Below are 15,378 nucleotides of genomic sequence, written 5' to 3' on the forward strand. Positions count from 1 at the left end.
TATCTGTTGGTATAAAACTGTGGCCAATGATTCTTGCCTTGAACATTGCGATATCTTGAACCTCCCACTTGACAATACTACTGACTGCTTCGGATCCAAGAACTCGAGCACGCACGCATCAATTCAACTTTACAATTATGAGTTCCCCTGTTGAGACTCGCTGGCAAGACCAGAACATCGTCAAGATAGACGGAAAATGGACTGTGGACGGGTATGTACTGACCGCCATGCCAGAGACCAACATCTCTTGAGCTCACGTTGAATCTAGTCGACCAGACGTCAGCGTCGCGCCGGTATTCCAGGAGTCGCCTTCCAACATTCCTGACCACTACTACTTGGGTCTTATGGTGACGGCGCCGGTAAACGCGGCAACTCCGCCTCATACCCATGGTGGAGGTGCCATCGTGGCCACCATGATCCGTGGCAAGATGCTCAATCAGATGGTGTGCCCTCATCACGATCCGGACTCTCAGGGCACTGGGCCAAAAGTCTACTCTGTTGGGGAGAGCTGGTATGAGCCACCGGGATGTCATCATGTACGGTCCGAAAATGTGGGAGACGAAGAAGCGCAATTTTTAGCTGTGTTTGTCATAGACAAGAAGAAAGTTGACACAGAGGGACTGGCAAGCTTGGTTGTCATTGATGCTGCGGTTGAAGAAGCACAGAAGGCAGCCTAAGGATGGATGACCCAAGTGGATCTCTGCCACGACGCCCAACAGGCGACCACTATTCCATTAGCGGGGCTCCCTTAGTAAATTATCAATCTCGTGCATGCAGCAAAGAATAGCAATAAACATTGAGGGAAAATCCTGAGCCATACGGTTCCCTTGCCTTCAAAATATGCATGAATTTAAAGCACCTGGTCTGGAGCAAAACCGAGCAGATTAGAGGGAGCAGAACGTCCTCTTGAGGTCATCTATCCGAAGGTTTGAGTTCTATGAGATGCCTACAGCCACTTAGAGTATACTTGGACACTATCGACTTGCTGCAGGCATATACCTTTGTGCGAGATGTTCTCCATGAAGTAGCACAGAAGTATCCAAGTCAAAGCGCACCAAATACCGGGGTCGAAGCATGAATGCGCAAATGGCTCTGTTCGGATTGAAGCAGATAAATAAATCAATTTGTTTTATCCCAGTTCTACTTTGAGTGCATGAGTGGGGACATCCACGATTCCATCTTGGATCCGTATCGAGTCTTCTGGCTTTCGATTGTGAGCTATCCACCGCAAGAAAGAATGCTAACTCAAGTGGTGTAACTAGAACCGCATACTAGCCATGTCGAAACCCTGATCTTTCCTCCTCAGGCAAGAACTGGGCCAATGCGGCTTGTAACTCCACCGCGGCGAGATCAGGATCGGCCGAAGCAAACGCCGCAGCCTTATCTGCTTTTGGCGGGTAGATGGCAGTCCCGTTGATCCATTGCTTAATTGCCTTGCCTTGTGGTCCGGAGATTTTCACATTCCGTTCCCAGCCATCACAGATGACAGAGCCCCAAGGTCCCAGATCGAGGCATGTCCCATACGCGGGCTGCATATAGGGTCTATTCTCCAGCTTAAGTAAATCTGCGGCCGCATTGTAACCAGCTGCACGACCCAGTGGTATTGCGTGCTGGCAGGACATCATGGCATGATGACCCTGTTCGTCGGTCGCGGCAAAGGCCGTGTCACCTGTGGCGAAGATTGCTTCATTGGCAGGGACGCGCAAATTGCGGTCAACGTGGAGGCGCCCGATGCTGTCTTTCTCACTCTTGATTTGTTGAGTCAGAGGGTTCGCTCCCATCCCACCAGTCCAGATGACTGTAAGGGCCTCGATCGTTTCGCCTTCAGCTGTGACGACTCCCTTTGCATTGACCGATGCAACAGCCGCCCCGAGTTTCATCTCCACTCCAAGCTCGGTGAGGGCTTGTTTGATCACTGGGCGAGGACCAGGGCCGAGTTCATTACCGATCTCCATGGCTCGGTCGACAACGACGACACGAACATCAGCATCCTTTCCTAAGATTGAGCGCAACCGAGCTGGCAGCTCAGCGGCGATTTCGATGCCTGTAAAGCCCCCGCCCACAACAATAGCGGTGTTGCGAGCAGCCGTTGGAGGAAGTAACGGTAGCGTTTGTAGATGTTTGTGCAGAGCCTCCGAGTCTTCCAATTGATCGACACTGAAGCAATGCTCACGCAGTCCAGGAATATCTGGCGTCAACAAACAGCTTCCAGCCGCTAAGACAAGACGGCTGTAGGAAAGGCTTGAGTACGCCCCGTCTGCATCCCGTATCTTCACTTGCTGTTGTAAAGCGTCGATAGTATGGACTTTGCCTTTGATATATTGAACGCCGATCACATCAAACAGTTCGGTTAGGGAGGTACTCATCACTCCCGTGTCTGCTTCGTAGAGCCTCGGGCGCAGGACCAGTCTAGGTTCGGGCGCCACGACAGTCACCTCAATGCCCTCTGCGTGGTTGAGGTCGATCAGCCGCTTCGCAGCGAGGGCACTCCACACGCCTGCGAAGCCGGCACCGACGATCAAAACTCTTCGTTGCATTTCCATTGTTCCTATGTCGACTTCTGGATATTGTCAAGTATCACCGTTCTAGACGGGAATATGGACAAGTTATACTTCTTTGGACGTGTGAAAGGACGCCGTCAAGTCGAGAGAGTTAAATCACTCGGCATCAACATCACGAGACAGTTCCGGGAGCGTCCAGTATGCGCCTCGGGACGAATTGGGATTTCGTCCTCCCGGTTCAGGCTGACTCGTCGTTCGGTATTGTGTGTTTGAGCCAATCCCGCTATCGTAATCCTACCTCTCCGATGAGTACCCGAAATCTTGTAGACGTCTAAGAGCTTTTTCAGAATGTATGTGCTTTCCATGACACAAGTGCTTTGAGAGATTTGGATCACCAGGCGGGTTTCAAGCAATGTAACTGTGCATATTCACCTTCCTGATGCACCCGAATAGCCAGCCTTGTGCCAGACATTGAGAAATGCCAATAGATCTTCGTCTATGATGCAGACATCTGATTTGCCCTTCCATGCTTGGTCGGGATTTCCCCCAGATCATGGCGGCCAGACTCACCCATATTTCCAAACTGATTTCCCGACTAAGGCATCAAGTGATGGTACAATTTTGTCTTTAGCAGATCGATCGCAATCACCATCAGGTGGACGAAGGAATGATCGCATCCATGACTAGGAAATGGCTATCCATCTCCACTAGCAATGGAAGAGCCATTCCGTTCATCCTGGGTGCAAAGGCAGGGATGAAACAAAGATGGCGATCATTCGTGGGAATGGATACCCGAGCCCTAATAATAGCAGGACCCCGAGTTGCCGAGTCCCCGGATTACCAAGACTTTGCGATATTTCCGAGTGGCAGATTTGTATCCTCTCCGTGTGCCCTCACGTCTGGTTGCGAAAGCGAGTTACCACTGAACGCAATGTAAAGTCGTTTTCAGGAATGGACCATGAAGGGCATCTCCCATCATCGTCGTCATCGTCGTCGTCACGAGCCGGGACCAACCGGGCCACTCTTGCGTGCATACCCTGTCGCGCTCGTCATGTCCGGTGTGATGCCACCAAACCAACTTGTCGCCGCTGCCTTGCTGAGAGCAAACAGTGTCGCTATGCGGAATCTCGACGAGGCGGCCTCACAAAGGCTGAACTAGCCGCCCGCCGCAATCTGTCAGCCACCGAAGTGCGTACAGCAAGCTTAGAGCATGCTCCTCAGGCACTTTGCTCCCAACGAGGGCAAACCCAACGGCACGTGCCAAGTCGCTCTGGTGTATCGTCTTTCGAAAATGTGTGCCGGGCTCAAATGGAAGCAAACCCACTTCGCTCCAATCGACCAGGACATAGTAATCCCATAACACCTGTCGTCGAGATCGGGTTACCCATCGAGCAGCTCGACGTCAGTGGCGATCGATGCATTGATCTTTACTACAAGCACTTTCATCGGTTGCATCCATTCGTTGTCCCACGGCCATGGTTAGAGAGATTAGCTCAAGATTCGTCGAAGCAAATGAGCATGCAACCGTTGGTTGCAATTATGCGATACATCGGGTCTTTATACTGTCAATCACGCCAAGCTGAACGGTTGCGAGAAGAGGCGAACAACATATTCGCCAATGGGCAACACCATTCCAAGGACCCTTTTATGATACAAGCGTACTTGATCAATTCTATCGCTCTTTACTGGTGTGGCGACCCTGTACGGTCCCGAGAGGAGATGGACAGCGCGATTCACTTAGCACTGGACCTGAGGATGCAACACAGGGAGTTCGCAGCCACCCATTGCGAAGGCGATCCAGTTCTCCAGGAAAGCTGGAGAAGAACGTGGTGGCAGATATATATCGTTGACGCCTACTATGCGGCGATGAAACATGCACCCACTTATTCCACTTCCGATGTTGAGGCTACTACTGAGCTTCCTTGCGAAGAAAGTGAATACGAAGGCGGGGTATGTATACTTCCAACCCAGCTATTATTGACTGGCAGTCTCACCATCCATTTAATTAGACCATTCCGACTCCGAAGACACTAGATGATTTCGATTCCCGGGAATTTGCAGCAGACAATCACGTTTACTCGTCTTTCGCATATCTCATCGGTGCCATTCGGGGTGTGTCTATGGCACTATCTTGCGGCCTGTCGAAGATACAAAACACCTTTCCGCCTCAGATCCTCGAAACAGTAGACACTGTCATTGAGGGGTGGCTCCTGCTGCTCCCTAAAGCAAAAAGGCAACTTTTCTCTCAAAGTGGCGAGTTTGATGAGCTCTTGTTTCAGGCTCATATGGCGCTTCATGCGTAAGTTCATACATTCCTTCTCCTCAGCATAGTCCGAATGACCCAGAATCCTTGCACTGTCAACATTAGCAGTGACCAGTATTCTGTGATTGGTCGATCCAGTATAATGGTCTCATTCTCATTGTTCCCACAGAGCGACAATCGGAATCCATAGACAGTTATCGGAGCTTCTATTTGATCCCCTAGAGATCATCTCAAGCTGCGCGCCGACACCTCCACAAGCATGCACTTCAAAGCCCAACGAATATGAGAGTATTCATACCACGCGTTGTCTCAAATCAATCGAAGCTCAGGTACGACTTTTAGCGGTACCAATGCGACAAGTCACTCATACACCATTCGTTGTGTGCATGCTTGCGACAGGCACGATTTCGTTACTAGCAGCGTGTAAGTTTCACTTGACCGGACAGAGATTGCTGGTGGCTAGACACCAGATAAGAATGAGTATTGGACATCTCAAAGCACTAGCAGAAGTGTGGTTGCAAGCAGAGCGGAGTCTCTCGGAGATTCAAACTATTGCTCGAGAGGTATTAGGTCAACAAATCACACAACAAAAGCAAATGCAGCCCAATGATGGGCTCAACAAGCCTATGGCTGAAGAACAGGCCTCGGGAACGATGAATGACTTGTACCAAAACCCCGTCTCCGATTATCTGCCGCAGCATTCGATAGAAGGACTACAAGCATATTTCGATCTTAGCGACTTCTGCGCTGATCAGTCCTGGGTTGCTGAATACTGAATTCTGGGAAGTCTGTATTTTGACATTAAAATCTAACTTAAGAGTTATAATCTATCTCTGGAGTGACTACGCCTGGCAACTGATGTTTGTGCACAGCACCTATATATTCTACTTATTATCGACTAGTCTGTGTGGTGTGATCGTTGCGTACAGCGGGCGACAGAGTGAAAAACAGAGTCCGTGATCCTCGAGTTTTATCATACCTGAGGTGGCTGTCCTCAAGAGACTCAAGAATTCAGGATTCAGAAAACACAACATACCAAAACAATGAAAATCGGCAAGGTTAGCTTACTGGGAGAAATAGTACGATTTCGCTTCACCAATCTATAATGCTCTCTCCTCCTAATCAAGCGTGACCACTAGAGAAAAGAAACCGATGCTTCCGGCCTGAAATTTTACTCGTAAAGCTATTGCATTACTATACCAGAATGTTGAGTGATCAAGTATCCCCATGGCCCCTACGGCACTCTAACACTCCTTCACACTATCAAGTCGCATGATAAAGGAATGATCTTAGCTGCCTTCAAGAAACAGTGAGGAACAGCAGAGCATCAGAAGGCCACATTACTCCGTATTAACATCACCCGCACCAAACCCTGTTGGCACAGAGTAAGGATCCGGGATTGCCCCCCTAGCTGCCCCTGGAATGTAGACTGTCACGGTATCATTCGTGGATTGCTGTGGAAGAATTCCCGTTCGAAGAAACGCTTTCGTGAGCAGCGTTGAATATTGGTCGGGCACTATATGAGAGAAAACGAGACCGGGTTAGTATCGAATTTGACGAAGTTGAAGTGGGCTCTTGGTAAAAGGATCTGTAACACTTACAGAGGAAAGAAACATGATCGTCGCCGTGTCTGACAATAAGGTGCGAGTTGGGAAGATCCGCGAAAGCCTCAGTTGTCCATTCGGTCGCAGAGCTAGCATTTGTGAAATCACACAGTCAGAGTTATCCGCTCATTGAATCACCAGCCAGTGCACTTACGCGCCATCGAAATCAGATGTGACAAGGAGCATGGGAATCTCGGTATGGAGGCGTTCCAAAGGCGCGGTGGCGAAAGGCCACGCTGAGCAACCAAGCTAGAAATCATAAACGAATGACCGAGCTGTAGGAATGAGGGGCACCATATACCTCTAGTTGGAAACCCGCGGTTTGACCTATGTTGTGAGTGTCGTGCTATTTCGAAAGTCAGTTCGTCGACGTACGGCTGTTATCAAGTGCTACGGGATACTAACAGCCAAAGCATTGGTGAGTGATTGCTGGAATTCAGAAAAAGTTGCGGTATTTGCTGTTAACCATTAGTCCTAGACTAACAAATGCCAATAAGATTTGCGTACGAGAGTCTGCACACTGCAAGATATAAGCAACAACAGCTTCGACTGTCAAAGACGGCTGCGGTAACGTATCCAGGAAGTTGATATCCAGTGATAATTGGTAGATTAAGTTTGTGATCAAGGGGAAATCAGGTAGTCCCGGGAGCAGTCCATATATCGTCGATTGAATAGCCCACCGAGTACCTGCTGACGAATTGCTTGCGATTTCGAGAACTTCATGGTAAGTCTGAGCACTATTAGAGTTTGAGTCGTCAAGACCATGTGCTTGAGGTCATGGACCCACCCTGAGAACACTCCCTTTTCCTTGATCTCGCAAGGGACATGTCAAATTATTCTGGCAGAACGCATCTGCTCTCTCCAAGACGCGATTTGCTGCGATTATCCCGCCTTCAGATTGCTGGCTTCGGCTCTGCATAATGACGTTAGGTATCTGCATTAAGTGCTTGAATGCAGCGCTCACAATTCCGTGTGGTACCATTGCATCGAGTGCAAAGTGGCCCACAGTGTCTGGGTAAGTAGTCGCGTACTGCAGTCCTCGGTAGGTTCCACTGTGATACCAGGCATATTTAGCGTTTTTTTGGGTCTAGGTTGTCAAAAGTTCTTACTAGGAGCCACCCAAATAATGGATTTTCTCATAACCAAGAGCCTCACGAATCTGGTTGAAATCTTCGACTACCTCCCTTGTCCCAACATATTTGATGATTCCAGGAGGTGAGCTTGCTTCGATCCACGACTGTATGGCAGTAGCGGACGCCGCTTTGCTAGCTTCGAATTCATCCTGCGATGCTGGGCTGGAAAGTGGTCAGAGGCAAGGTATGCGCAAGAGAGACACTTACTAAGGATTGAACAATGAAATAACCGTGTCTAATGAAACATTGAGGGCGTTGGAACTATAAGTACCACGAACATCCATCACTGAGACAGCCGTCAGGTCATGTTTGGTTAGAGGGGATGGGGCATTTGATACTCATTAAATCGTACTCTCCTAGACCGGAGAAGTTGGGCGTAAATGGAGAGTTGATACCAAGTGCAAAGTTCCACGCATGCACCACGGCATTGTCCGAACCACCTGGAGAGCTAAAACAAAGACTCTTAGCCTATAAACCAACCGGCCAGGCGAAGAAGATGCCAACAAGAAAATAATTCCTTTTGGATTGGAAGGTCGATGCATCGCTAGCCCCAGTGTGATATTGTTACTGCCATCCAGTGGCTGAGAATAGTCCATGGGCACAGCGATTCGACCACACATGAGTGTTGGTGGTAGGTTCTCAAGATCAATACCGGCAGGATCGAACACATCGCTAGGAGGAACATGGTCTTTGCAGTCGACCCAGTGGATCTCTGGGGTGGCCGCTGCGATGAAGAAGATAGGATAGAAGACTGCCAAACTCCGTAAAACAAAGGATAGGCCCATTTCAGAGACGAACGGTGTATTGGGCAAAGGGAAATGGATACTCTGTGGTCAACTCAAGATATTTCGTGTAGGGAATACTCGTGAGATTATGATCCTCGTCATTTATAGCATGCTGTCGCCGACAGGCAGTAACCCTTCCAGAAACAAGATTGACGCGCAATGTATTGTAACAACAAGTGTTGGCAAGCTTCTTTTGCCCCGGAAGAACAAACGAATCATAGAAATCACGAGCTATCCAATGAAAACGGCGAAAGGAAATTTGCCATGTTTGGTGTTCCATTCTCACAGCCTACCTTAACATGCGTTAGGCAGCGTCAGCCTTTGTCAATTTAAACTTGGGTACGGGCAGATAGAGGAATTAATAGAGGCCGTTAGAGATGAACATATGCAAATGGCTTTCGACTGTGGGCTGTATGGGCTGGCTCGGAGTTGATCGACCACAAAAGGGATAGTCTGATAGTCATGGAGAAGGGTGGTTTTGCGTCTGCCTGTTTCAGGCATACGGAGTAGGTCCCTGGACTACCCTTATTCGCTTAGATAACGAGGGCTAAGCCTGAAGGCCAAACGCGGGCAAAAGCGAATCTAACTAGCAAGCCGAGGGCCCGTGGGGGCCGCGAATGGCGTGAGTACGTGGGCACAGACTACTCCGTAGTTAATCTTGAGAATAGACAACTGAAGTTTGCAGATTCCCTGGAACCCGAAACAAATTCCGACATCTTTTCACGACTACAAGGCGGATTTACACGCCAATATTTACCTACGCAGGAGGGAATGATGCATAACGTGCAACACCCTCGATAATCGGCCGGTTCCCACGGAACCAAAGATGTCTCCCACCATGTCAGGCGACAAGAGATCTCGCTCCTATTCGAGAGCTGGCTGCCAAACTTGCAAGTACGTGAGCCTAAAATTTGACACCACTGAATTCCGAGAGTTCCTGACGCGGACGCTTCGCCAAAGTGCCGTGGCGGCACGAAAGTGCTTTTCCCTTCGATGGTCACTTCCTACCTGATATCATGTAACAGTACAATACTGGACAATTGGTTGACAGTCGTAGGATTCGCAAAGTCAAATGTGACGAAAAGAAGCCTAGTTGCACTCGCTGCATGAAGACTGGTTGGAAATGTGATGGATATAGTGAAGCTCTCACTACAAAACGAGTTCCACATGCCTTCAAATTTGTCAACTATGTCGTTAATGGACCGCCTTGTTCTGTGGCACTTTTCCGCCATGCAGCACCCCCGCAGCAACAAAGTGCATTCGAGTATTATCAACTGCACGTGTCTCTTGAGCTTTCCGGACCATTTGAGGAAGAGCTTGACGTCTGGAACAGATTAGTCCTCCGAGCGGCATATCACGAAGAAGCAATAAGACATGCTATTTACGCACTGGGCAGCTTTCACCAACATTACAGTATATTGAGCGACAATATTTCTTCATTCTCAAAACAAGGTCTAGAGGAGTATTCTCTCGCCCTATTCACACTGGCCACTTCAAAACATAGTCAGAGATTGATGGAGGTGACATTGATAGGGTACATTCTCTTCACATTTTGCGAGCAGCTGCAGGGACATTTTGGATCTGCTAAGGCCCATGTGGAGAGTGGTTTCAAACTTTTGCATGACTATGTGAGATCTGAGAAAGAAAACAATTCTAGGCCGAAGGGACCTAAGGACTCTCAGAGTTATATTCCCGTGGAGGCTTTGGTGACGTTGTTCAGAAGGCTTCATTGTCAGTTGATCGAGATCGGACAACCCTCATCATACATGATTGATGAAACATTACCCAGCAGAGCTCCTCAGATTGACTATCACTTTCAATCATTAGGAGCTGCGAGCTATGCTCTCGAGAGACTGGCGCAGCAACTCAATACCATCACACAATATGCTACTGCGAACAACTTGAGCGCATGGTCCCCCGAGATGACCTTGCTGCGTGAGACTAGCTATAGTGGAATTCTACGAGAGATCGACCAATGGAAAATGGGTTTTGATGATTACATATCTTGCGAAACGCGACTATCCCCACAATCTCTGGAGCAGAGGGAAGAAGCTGTGAAGATTTTACGGCTGTGGTATTTTGCGACAAAACTCTTCCTCCAGCTCGAATCTCCTAACGAAGTAATGGGTTATGACAATTGCAATTCAATTTTCCAGGCAATGGTTGAGGTTGGCCACGAGTTGCTCTTGCACCATACAGACCGTCATCAACAGCCAGATCATTGCTCGACGAGAACGCTTCACAAATTATCAGCTCCAGTGATCGAGAGCCTTAAGTTCACGAATACTGAACTGACTATGTTCAAGGACTATGTACAGAAGGACAACGACTTTCACGAATTACGGCCATCCTACTTCTCACGACTTGAAGGGCGAGGTAGACCAGTCTTCACACACGCAGCTTTTTCACCTCTGCCTCCCTTGTTTCTCGTTACCACTAGGTGTCGAGACCCAAATCTGAGGCGTCAAGCCTTAAAGGTTCTTTCCCAACTCAACCGACGTGATGGATTTTGGGACTCAAGGGTAGCATCGACGTGCGCAGGACTTGTGGTCTACTCCGAAGAGCTCGAGAGTACCCGCTTGAACAGAAACACGAGCGATGCCTGCACTTCCACGGAAATCAAATTTGCGAAGGAGGTCCGGGCCGATACTCGAATAGTGGGCATTCAATCAGAATTTGGTGAGGGCAGATCAATGACCCTCAGTGTGCTGAAAGCAGGTGCGGCTCCATGAATCGTTGTTGCTCAATTATTGAGAAGTAGCATAATTCGCATGGATAATTAGCCGGCAAGATATTATTGGAAGAATCTGCACCATTTTAGCTACAACTCTGTACACACGATCACCTGTGCCTCTTCGCTTTTAGAAAGCATATAACATTATTATTGATGTAGTCAACCAGCTGAAGCTGTACCTGCGTGATGCAGTAGACCACCCGGAAGAGTCTTTGATAATTCTAGCCACTATTCATGACTCCGAAAACGTCTCTTGAGAGCAGAAGAACCTAGGGCTTACGGTTCCAGTGGAATACAGCCTCCCTGTATTTCTCATAATCATAGCGTCAACCAAAGAGCGATTTGATTTCTCACAGGACTTCTCCCCGAGACAGAGTAGCCAAGCCAAGCTGAGGAGGATGGTGCCAGAGGGGAGGTCCAGAAAACTATTTTTTGACTGACCACGTAGTGGAGCTGTAGAGTCCTGAAATGTAAGTGTCATCTATGGACCAAGTCGGAAACTTGGGGCTCAAGTGGGTAAGGCGTGAATGCATACGAAGGCCCACCTTGCCGAATGAGTGGTGGATTATTTGAAATTCTACTTCCATGCATATCTCGCGTTAGAAAAAACGCTGCTCGTTTTGCGGTTACCATCGGTAGATGTTCGATAACGTCTATTACTCTTAGTATGTTGCAGATCTGCAGTCGACTTTGCGATCAGGGTATGTGGCCCTTATCATGCAGCTTCAGGTTTGACGAATGAAGAAGAATCAACTACCAATGGACCAAGTGGAAGGGAATATAGTAATTCCCGCGAGCGAAGCGCAATGAAGGGACCAGTAATTGGCGGAACATTATGAGTGCCATTCGGCTTGGCTTGATTTCATATTCCTTCTGACTAGTAAGAAGCCATTGTAGCAGATGCTAATTCCTACTTTCAATATTGAATCAGGGAATAAATAAATGGGCAGTACTATTTGACACGATCTTCTGCCTCATTCAGTCAGATCAAAACTAAAGCTGATATCAATGCTCGTGGCCAGATCTGAGACGGCAATGGCTCATACGATCAAGATTGCGGCTGCACAGTTAGGCCCGAATCACCTCACGTCGAGGCGGGAGGACGTTGTTGATCGAATGCTGCGGCTTCTGCATGAGGCGGCATCCTATGGCGCACAATTTGTTCTTTTCCCCGAACTAGCTTTTGTAACATTCTTTCCACGCTACGTCCTAACTCCAGAGGAGCTTGAACCGTTTTTCGAGCATGGAGATCTTCTCACGTCTCCTACCACGGCAGCATTTTTCAGCGAAGCGAGAAGACTCTCTGTGGATGTGAGTCTTGGCTTCGCAGAACGTACACCAGAAGGCGAAGGTTTCAACACGTCAATCTACTATTCTGCTTCTACACACTCCATCCTCAGCAAGTACCGCAAAATCCATCTCCCTGGGTTCGTGGATCCTCTGCCTGACCCAAACGCGATCAATCAACTCGAGAAGAAATATTTCCAGCCAGGAAACCTTGGGTTCACTGCATTCCGAGCTCCAGCCCTGGTTGGCATTACCACCGAACATTCTGACTCTACCAAGGTTCCAAGGTCATCTAGCGAAAGAGAAGCCATGCGGGGTGACCCAATCTTTGGAATGATTATCTGCAACGACCGTCGATGGCCTGAAGCCTGGCGTTGTCTTGCCTTACAAGGCACCGAGGTGGTGTTCTGTGGTTACAACACTCAAGGCTACTGTCCGGAGCTCGCTGGGACATCACCCCACAAGCCTCAAACTAAGGCCGAAGCAGAAGCTGCGGCACTCGTAGACCACTTGCTTGTCATGCAGTCCAACTGCTACATGAACAGTGTGTTCGGCGTATGCGCAGCAAAAGCCGGGCTGGAGGATGGAAATTTTGATCTCATCGGCGGAAGTTCTATCATCGACCCCAAGGGGAAGATATTGGCAATGACAGAGACTAGGGGTGATGAGGTTATTGTTGCAGATTGTGACCTGGATGAAGTCAAGTATGGGCGCAGCGCTATTTTCGATTTTGACAGGCATCGAAGAGTCGAAGCATATGCGTTGATCACAGGTCAAACCGGAGTCGTCGAGCCGCCATTCCTAAGATAGAACCTACTCAAGTTGACTGTTCTAATAACCTAAAGGGATTCAACCTCCTTCCGAACGATGTCTTCAGAGAGAATTTAAGCATTGCAATGATGAGGTTTAGACCTTGCGCATATAAAGAGTTGGCTAGCTACTCTGCGAGGCAGGAATTCAAATAGTTGTCTATATACTCATTGTTGCTCATTACTGCCTACTCAGGACCTCTCTCAATGCACTAGAGACAAGACTCCTTGCAGATCCACCTTTTTCGACTGTGAATACAAACTCGTCAAGTGCAAGTCTCCCATAAACGATCTCCTCCATGAATACCCAGCTTTGACACTTGTTCGTGAATAGTCCTCCTGGATTCTCTACAGTTGGGTCCTCGAACGTCGCTCGAAATTGGCGCTGATAACTCCCATCTGAGGCTTGAGACTTTAGATTTGTTGGGTATAGCGTGACAGTGACTGGAGACCCAGGTGACCTGAGGACTAACTCTGCAGAAACGGCCAGCATATCAGTCCCATTGCTGATCCAGGAAGTTATGGATAATCCGAGTTGTGATGGTATGGTCGACAAGTTTATGCTTGAGTTCAAAGCAGGGTCTGGGCTGCTATAAGTTCCCGCATAGTTTGAATCTGCCTCAGCTCGCGCAGCATTGACTACGGCTGGAACGAAGTGGTCGACAAGAAGTTGTCCGATTGCTTGTGCCGTATCCAAATTGTTTAATCCAGCTGACATTATGGTGAAGCCAAAATCGTAGTCGGGCGAAAGAATCAGAAGAGAGCTGTAAATCCCTAGGTTGCCGGACTTGGTGTATAAGTCGGTGATTTGTTTAGTGCTAGGATCAGTAAATGTGAGAATCTCGAAACCAGCCCCAGCCAACAGGTTAGGGTCTGCAGTCCGACCCACTGGCTTCATCCAACGTAAAGTCAATGCTGGGGGAAGTAGACTGGAGCGAAGGATCGATCTACCAATGGAAGATAACTCATTGGCTGTTGAGTACGCAGTTCCGGCACTGGTGGTTTCCTCTGTCAGGCCAACTGAGAGGACTAAGATGACCAGGGCAATACTTACGGATTTTCATCTCCTCCATCAAAAGCCCAGCCACTATTGGCAAGGCCGAGTGGAATAACACCATTCGCTGTGAATGTGTCATTAGCTGGAATGGATAGTGCCGTCCTCGTCAGACCTAGATCCTTTCGCATGGTCTGCTCAAAAATATCTGGAAAAGGCTGACCCACAATCTCCTCCAGAGCGTAGGCAAGAATTTGGAAAGCGACATTGGAGTAAACCGGAGTCGTCGATGGAAGATAAACCGGTGGTCTGTCACTGAAGATTTCGAAAAATTCTGTAGTTTGTATGGTATTTGTTAGCTATATCGATCGCAGGGAAGGTAGCCGATGCAATTGAACCTCACCTGTTCTATTGCATAGTTTGACAGCCCCACATGTTGGAATCGAGGAGCTCTCCAGTGGTGGGAAGCCGTATCCAGTCCAGTTTAATGTCTCCTGTGTGATTTCTCCCTGGAGAGAGCCATCGCGTCCTATGCCAGCCATTTGCGCCGCCAATTGACCCAGAGTCACATCATTCCAGGCTACATACTCTACCGGATCCTCTGTACTGTTATTGGAGCTTGCTGCCGCTCGAAGCTCCGGTACCCATCGTGTCACAGGGTCATGAAAGTTTGCATCTCCGGCAGTATTGAGAAATGAGTATACAGTAAGCAACTTCGTAACGCTTCCTATTCGATATATAGAATCCGAGTTAACTTCGCGAACGCCAGTACCGGAGTATTCGAGTCCTGGTGCTGTATGGTGAAACTCATAGAGAGGTGGATCGGTACTTGTCGAGAAAACCTGGAGAGAAAAGGTCGTTGTATTCGAGTCAAATTGGCCATATCTCGACTTGCTCGACGAAATGACGGACTCGATGAGAGAGGTGAAGTTATCAGAAGCTTCTTTGAATGCAGGAGAAACAGATAGGTTGTGAGGGGCAGTAAATCCTGGACCAAAAATCGAGCATGGCTGGAAAGCATTCGCAGCTCTGGTAAGAAGAAGGATAACTGGTAAAATAAACATGGCGATAGAAGTAAATCGATAAATATGGGAAGCAACACTTGATCGTTACCACAGACTCTTGAGGGCACGTTTCTTTTAGAGCTCACTTCTCTCTACAATTTGATTCAGGCAACAGCTGTTTCCAAGCCCCTTTGGAATCCATAAGTTCAACAATATCCTCGGCAAGTTATCAAGCTAGCAGTGCAGGTTCGTGATGCTAGGTAT

General features: G+C 48.4%; 7 protein-coding genes across 7 annotated transcripts; 4 read left to right on the plus strand and 3 right to left on the minus strand.

Annotated features, from left to right (window-relative positions):
* Positions 1–137: 137 nt before the first annotated feature.
* LTR84_006601 (uncharacterized protein) lies at positions 138–677 on the plus strand (the record flags this gene model as incomplete). The annotated part of the gene is made up of 2 exons (XM_064850161.1): positions 138–211; positions 269–677. 2 exons carry the CDS (start codon positions 138–140, stop codon positions 675–677), a joined length of 483 nt encoding a protein of 160 aa, XP_064703048.1.
* A 594-nt stretch (positions 678–1,271) lies between these two features.
* LTR84_006602 (uncharacterized protein) lies at positions 1,272–2,543 on the minus strand (the record flags this gene model as incomplete). The annotated part of the gene is made up of 1 exon (XM_064850162.1): positions 1,272–2,543. The coding sequence occupies one exon, from the start codon at positions 2,541–2,543 to the stop codon at positions 1,272–1,274; it is 1,272 nt and encodes a 423-aa protein (XP_064703049.1).
* Positions 2,544–3,809: 1,266 nt separating this feature from the next.
* Positions 3,810–5,540, plus strand: LTR84_006603 (uncharacterized protein; the record flags this gene model as incomplete). The annotated part of the gene is made up of 3 exons (XM_064850163.1): positions 3,810–4,451; positions 4,511–4,800; positions 4,934–5,540. The coding sequence occupies 3 exons, from the start codon at positions 3,810–3,812 to the stop codon at positions 5,538–5,540; spliced, it is 1,539 nt and encodes a 512-aa protein (XP_064703050.1).
* Positions 5,541–7,476: 1,936 nt separating this feature from the next.
* Positions 7,477–8,286, minus strand: LTR84_006604 (uncharacterized protein; the record flags this gene model as incomplete). The annotated part of the gene is made up of 3 exons (XM_064850164.1): positions 7,477–7,663; positions 7,854–7,949; positions 8,006–8,286. 3 exons carry the CDS (start codon positions 8,284–8,286, stop codon positions 7,477–7,479), a joined length of 564 nt encoding a protein of 187 aa, XP_064703051.1.
* A 1,106-nt stretch (positions 8,287–9,392) lies between these two features.
* LTR84_006605 (uncharacterized protein) lies at positions 9,393–11,018 on the plus strand (the record flags this gene model as incomplete). The annotated part of the gene is made up of 1 exon (XM_064850165.1): positions 9,393–11,018. The coding sequence occupies one exon, from the start codon at positions 9,393–9,395 to the stop codon at positions 11,016–11,018; it is 1,626 nt and encodes a 541-aa protein (XP_064703052.1).
* Positions 11,019–12,055: 1,037 nt separating this feature from the next.
* Positions 12,056–13,117, plus strand: LTR84_006606 (uncharacterized protein; the record flags this gene model as incomplete). The annotated part of the gene is made up of 1 exon (XM_064850166.1): positions 12,056–13,117. The coding sequence occupies one exon, from the start codon at positions 12,056–12,058 to the stop codon at positions 13,115–13,117; it is 1,062 nt and encodes a 353-aa protein (XP_064703053.1).
* Positions 13,118–13,297: 180 nt separating this feature from the next.
* On the minus strand, positions 13,298–15,174 carry LTR84_006607 (uncharacterized protein; the record flags this gene model as incomplete). The annotated part of the gene is made up of 3 exons (XM_064850167.1): positions 13,298–14,111; positions 14,171–14,444; positions 14,514–15,174. The coding sequence occupies 3 exons, from the start codon at positions 15,172–15,174 to the stop codon at positions 13,298–13,300; spliced, it is 1,749 nt and encodes a 582-aa protein (XP_064703054.1).
* Positions 15,175–15,378: the final 204 nt, after the last annotated feature.

The sequence above is a fragment of the Exophiala bonariae genome, assembly GCF_035927105.1.
Source record: "Exophiala bonariae strain CCFEE 5792 chromosome Unknown scaffold_25, whole genome shotgun sequence".
Taxonomy (NCBI): Eukaryota; Fungi; Ascomycota; class Eurotiomycetes; order Chaetothyriales; family Herpotrichiellaceae; genus Exophiala; species Exophiala bonariae.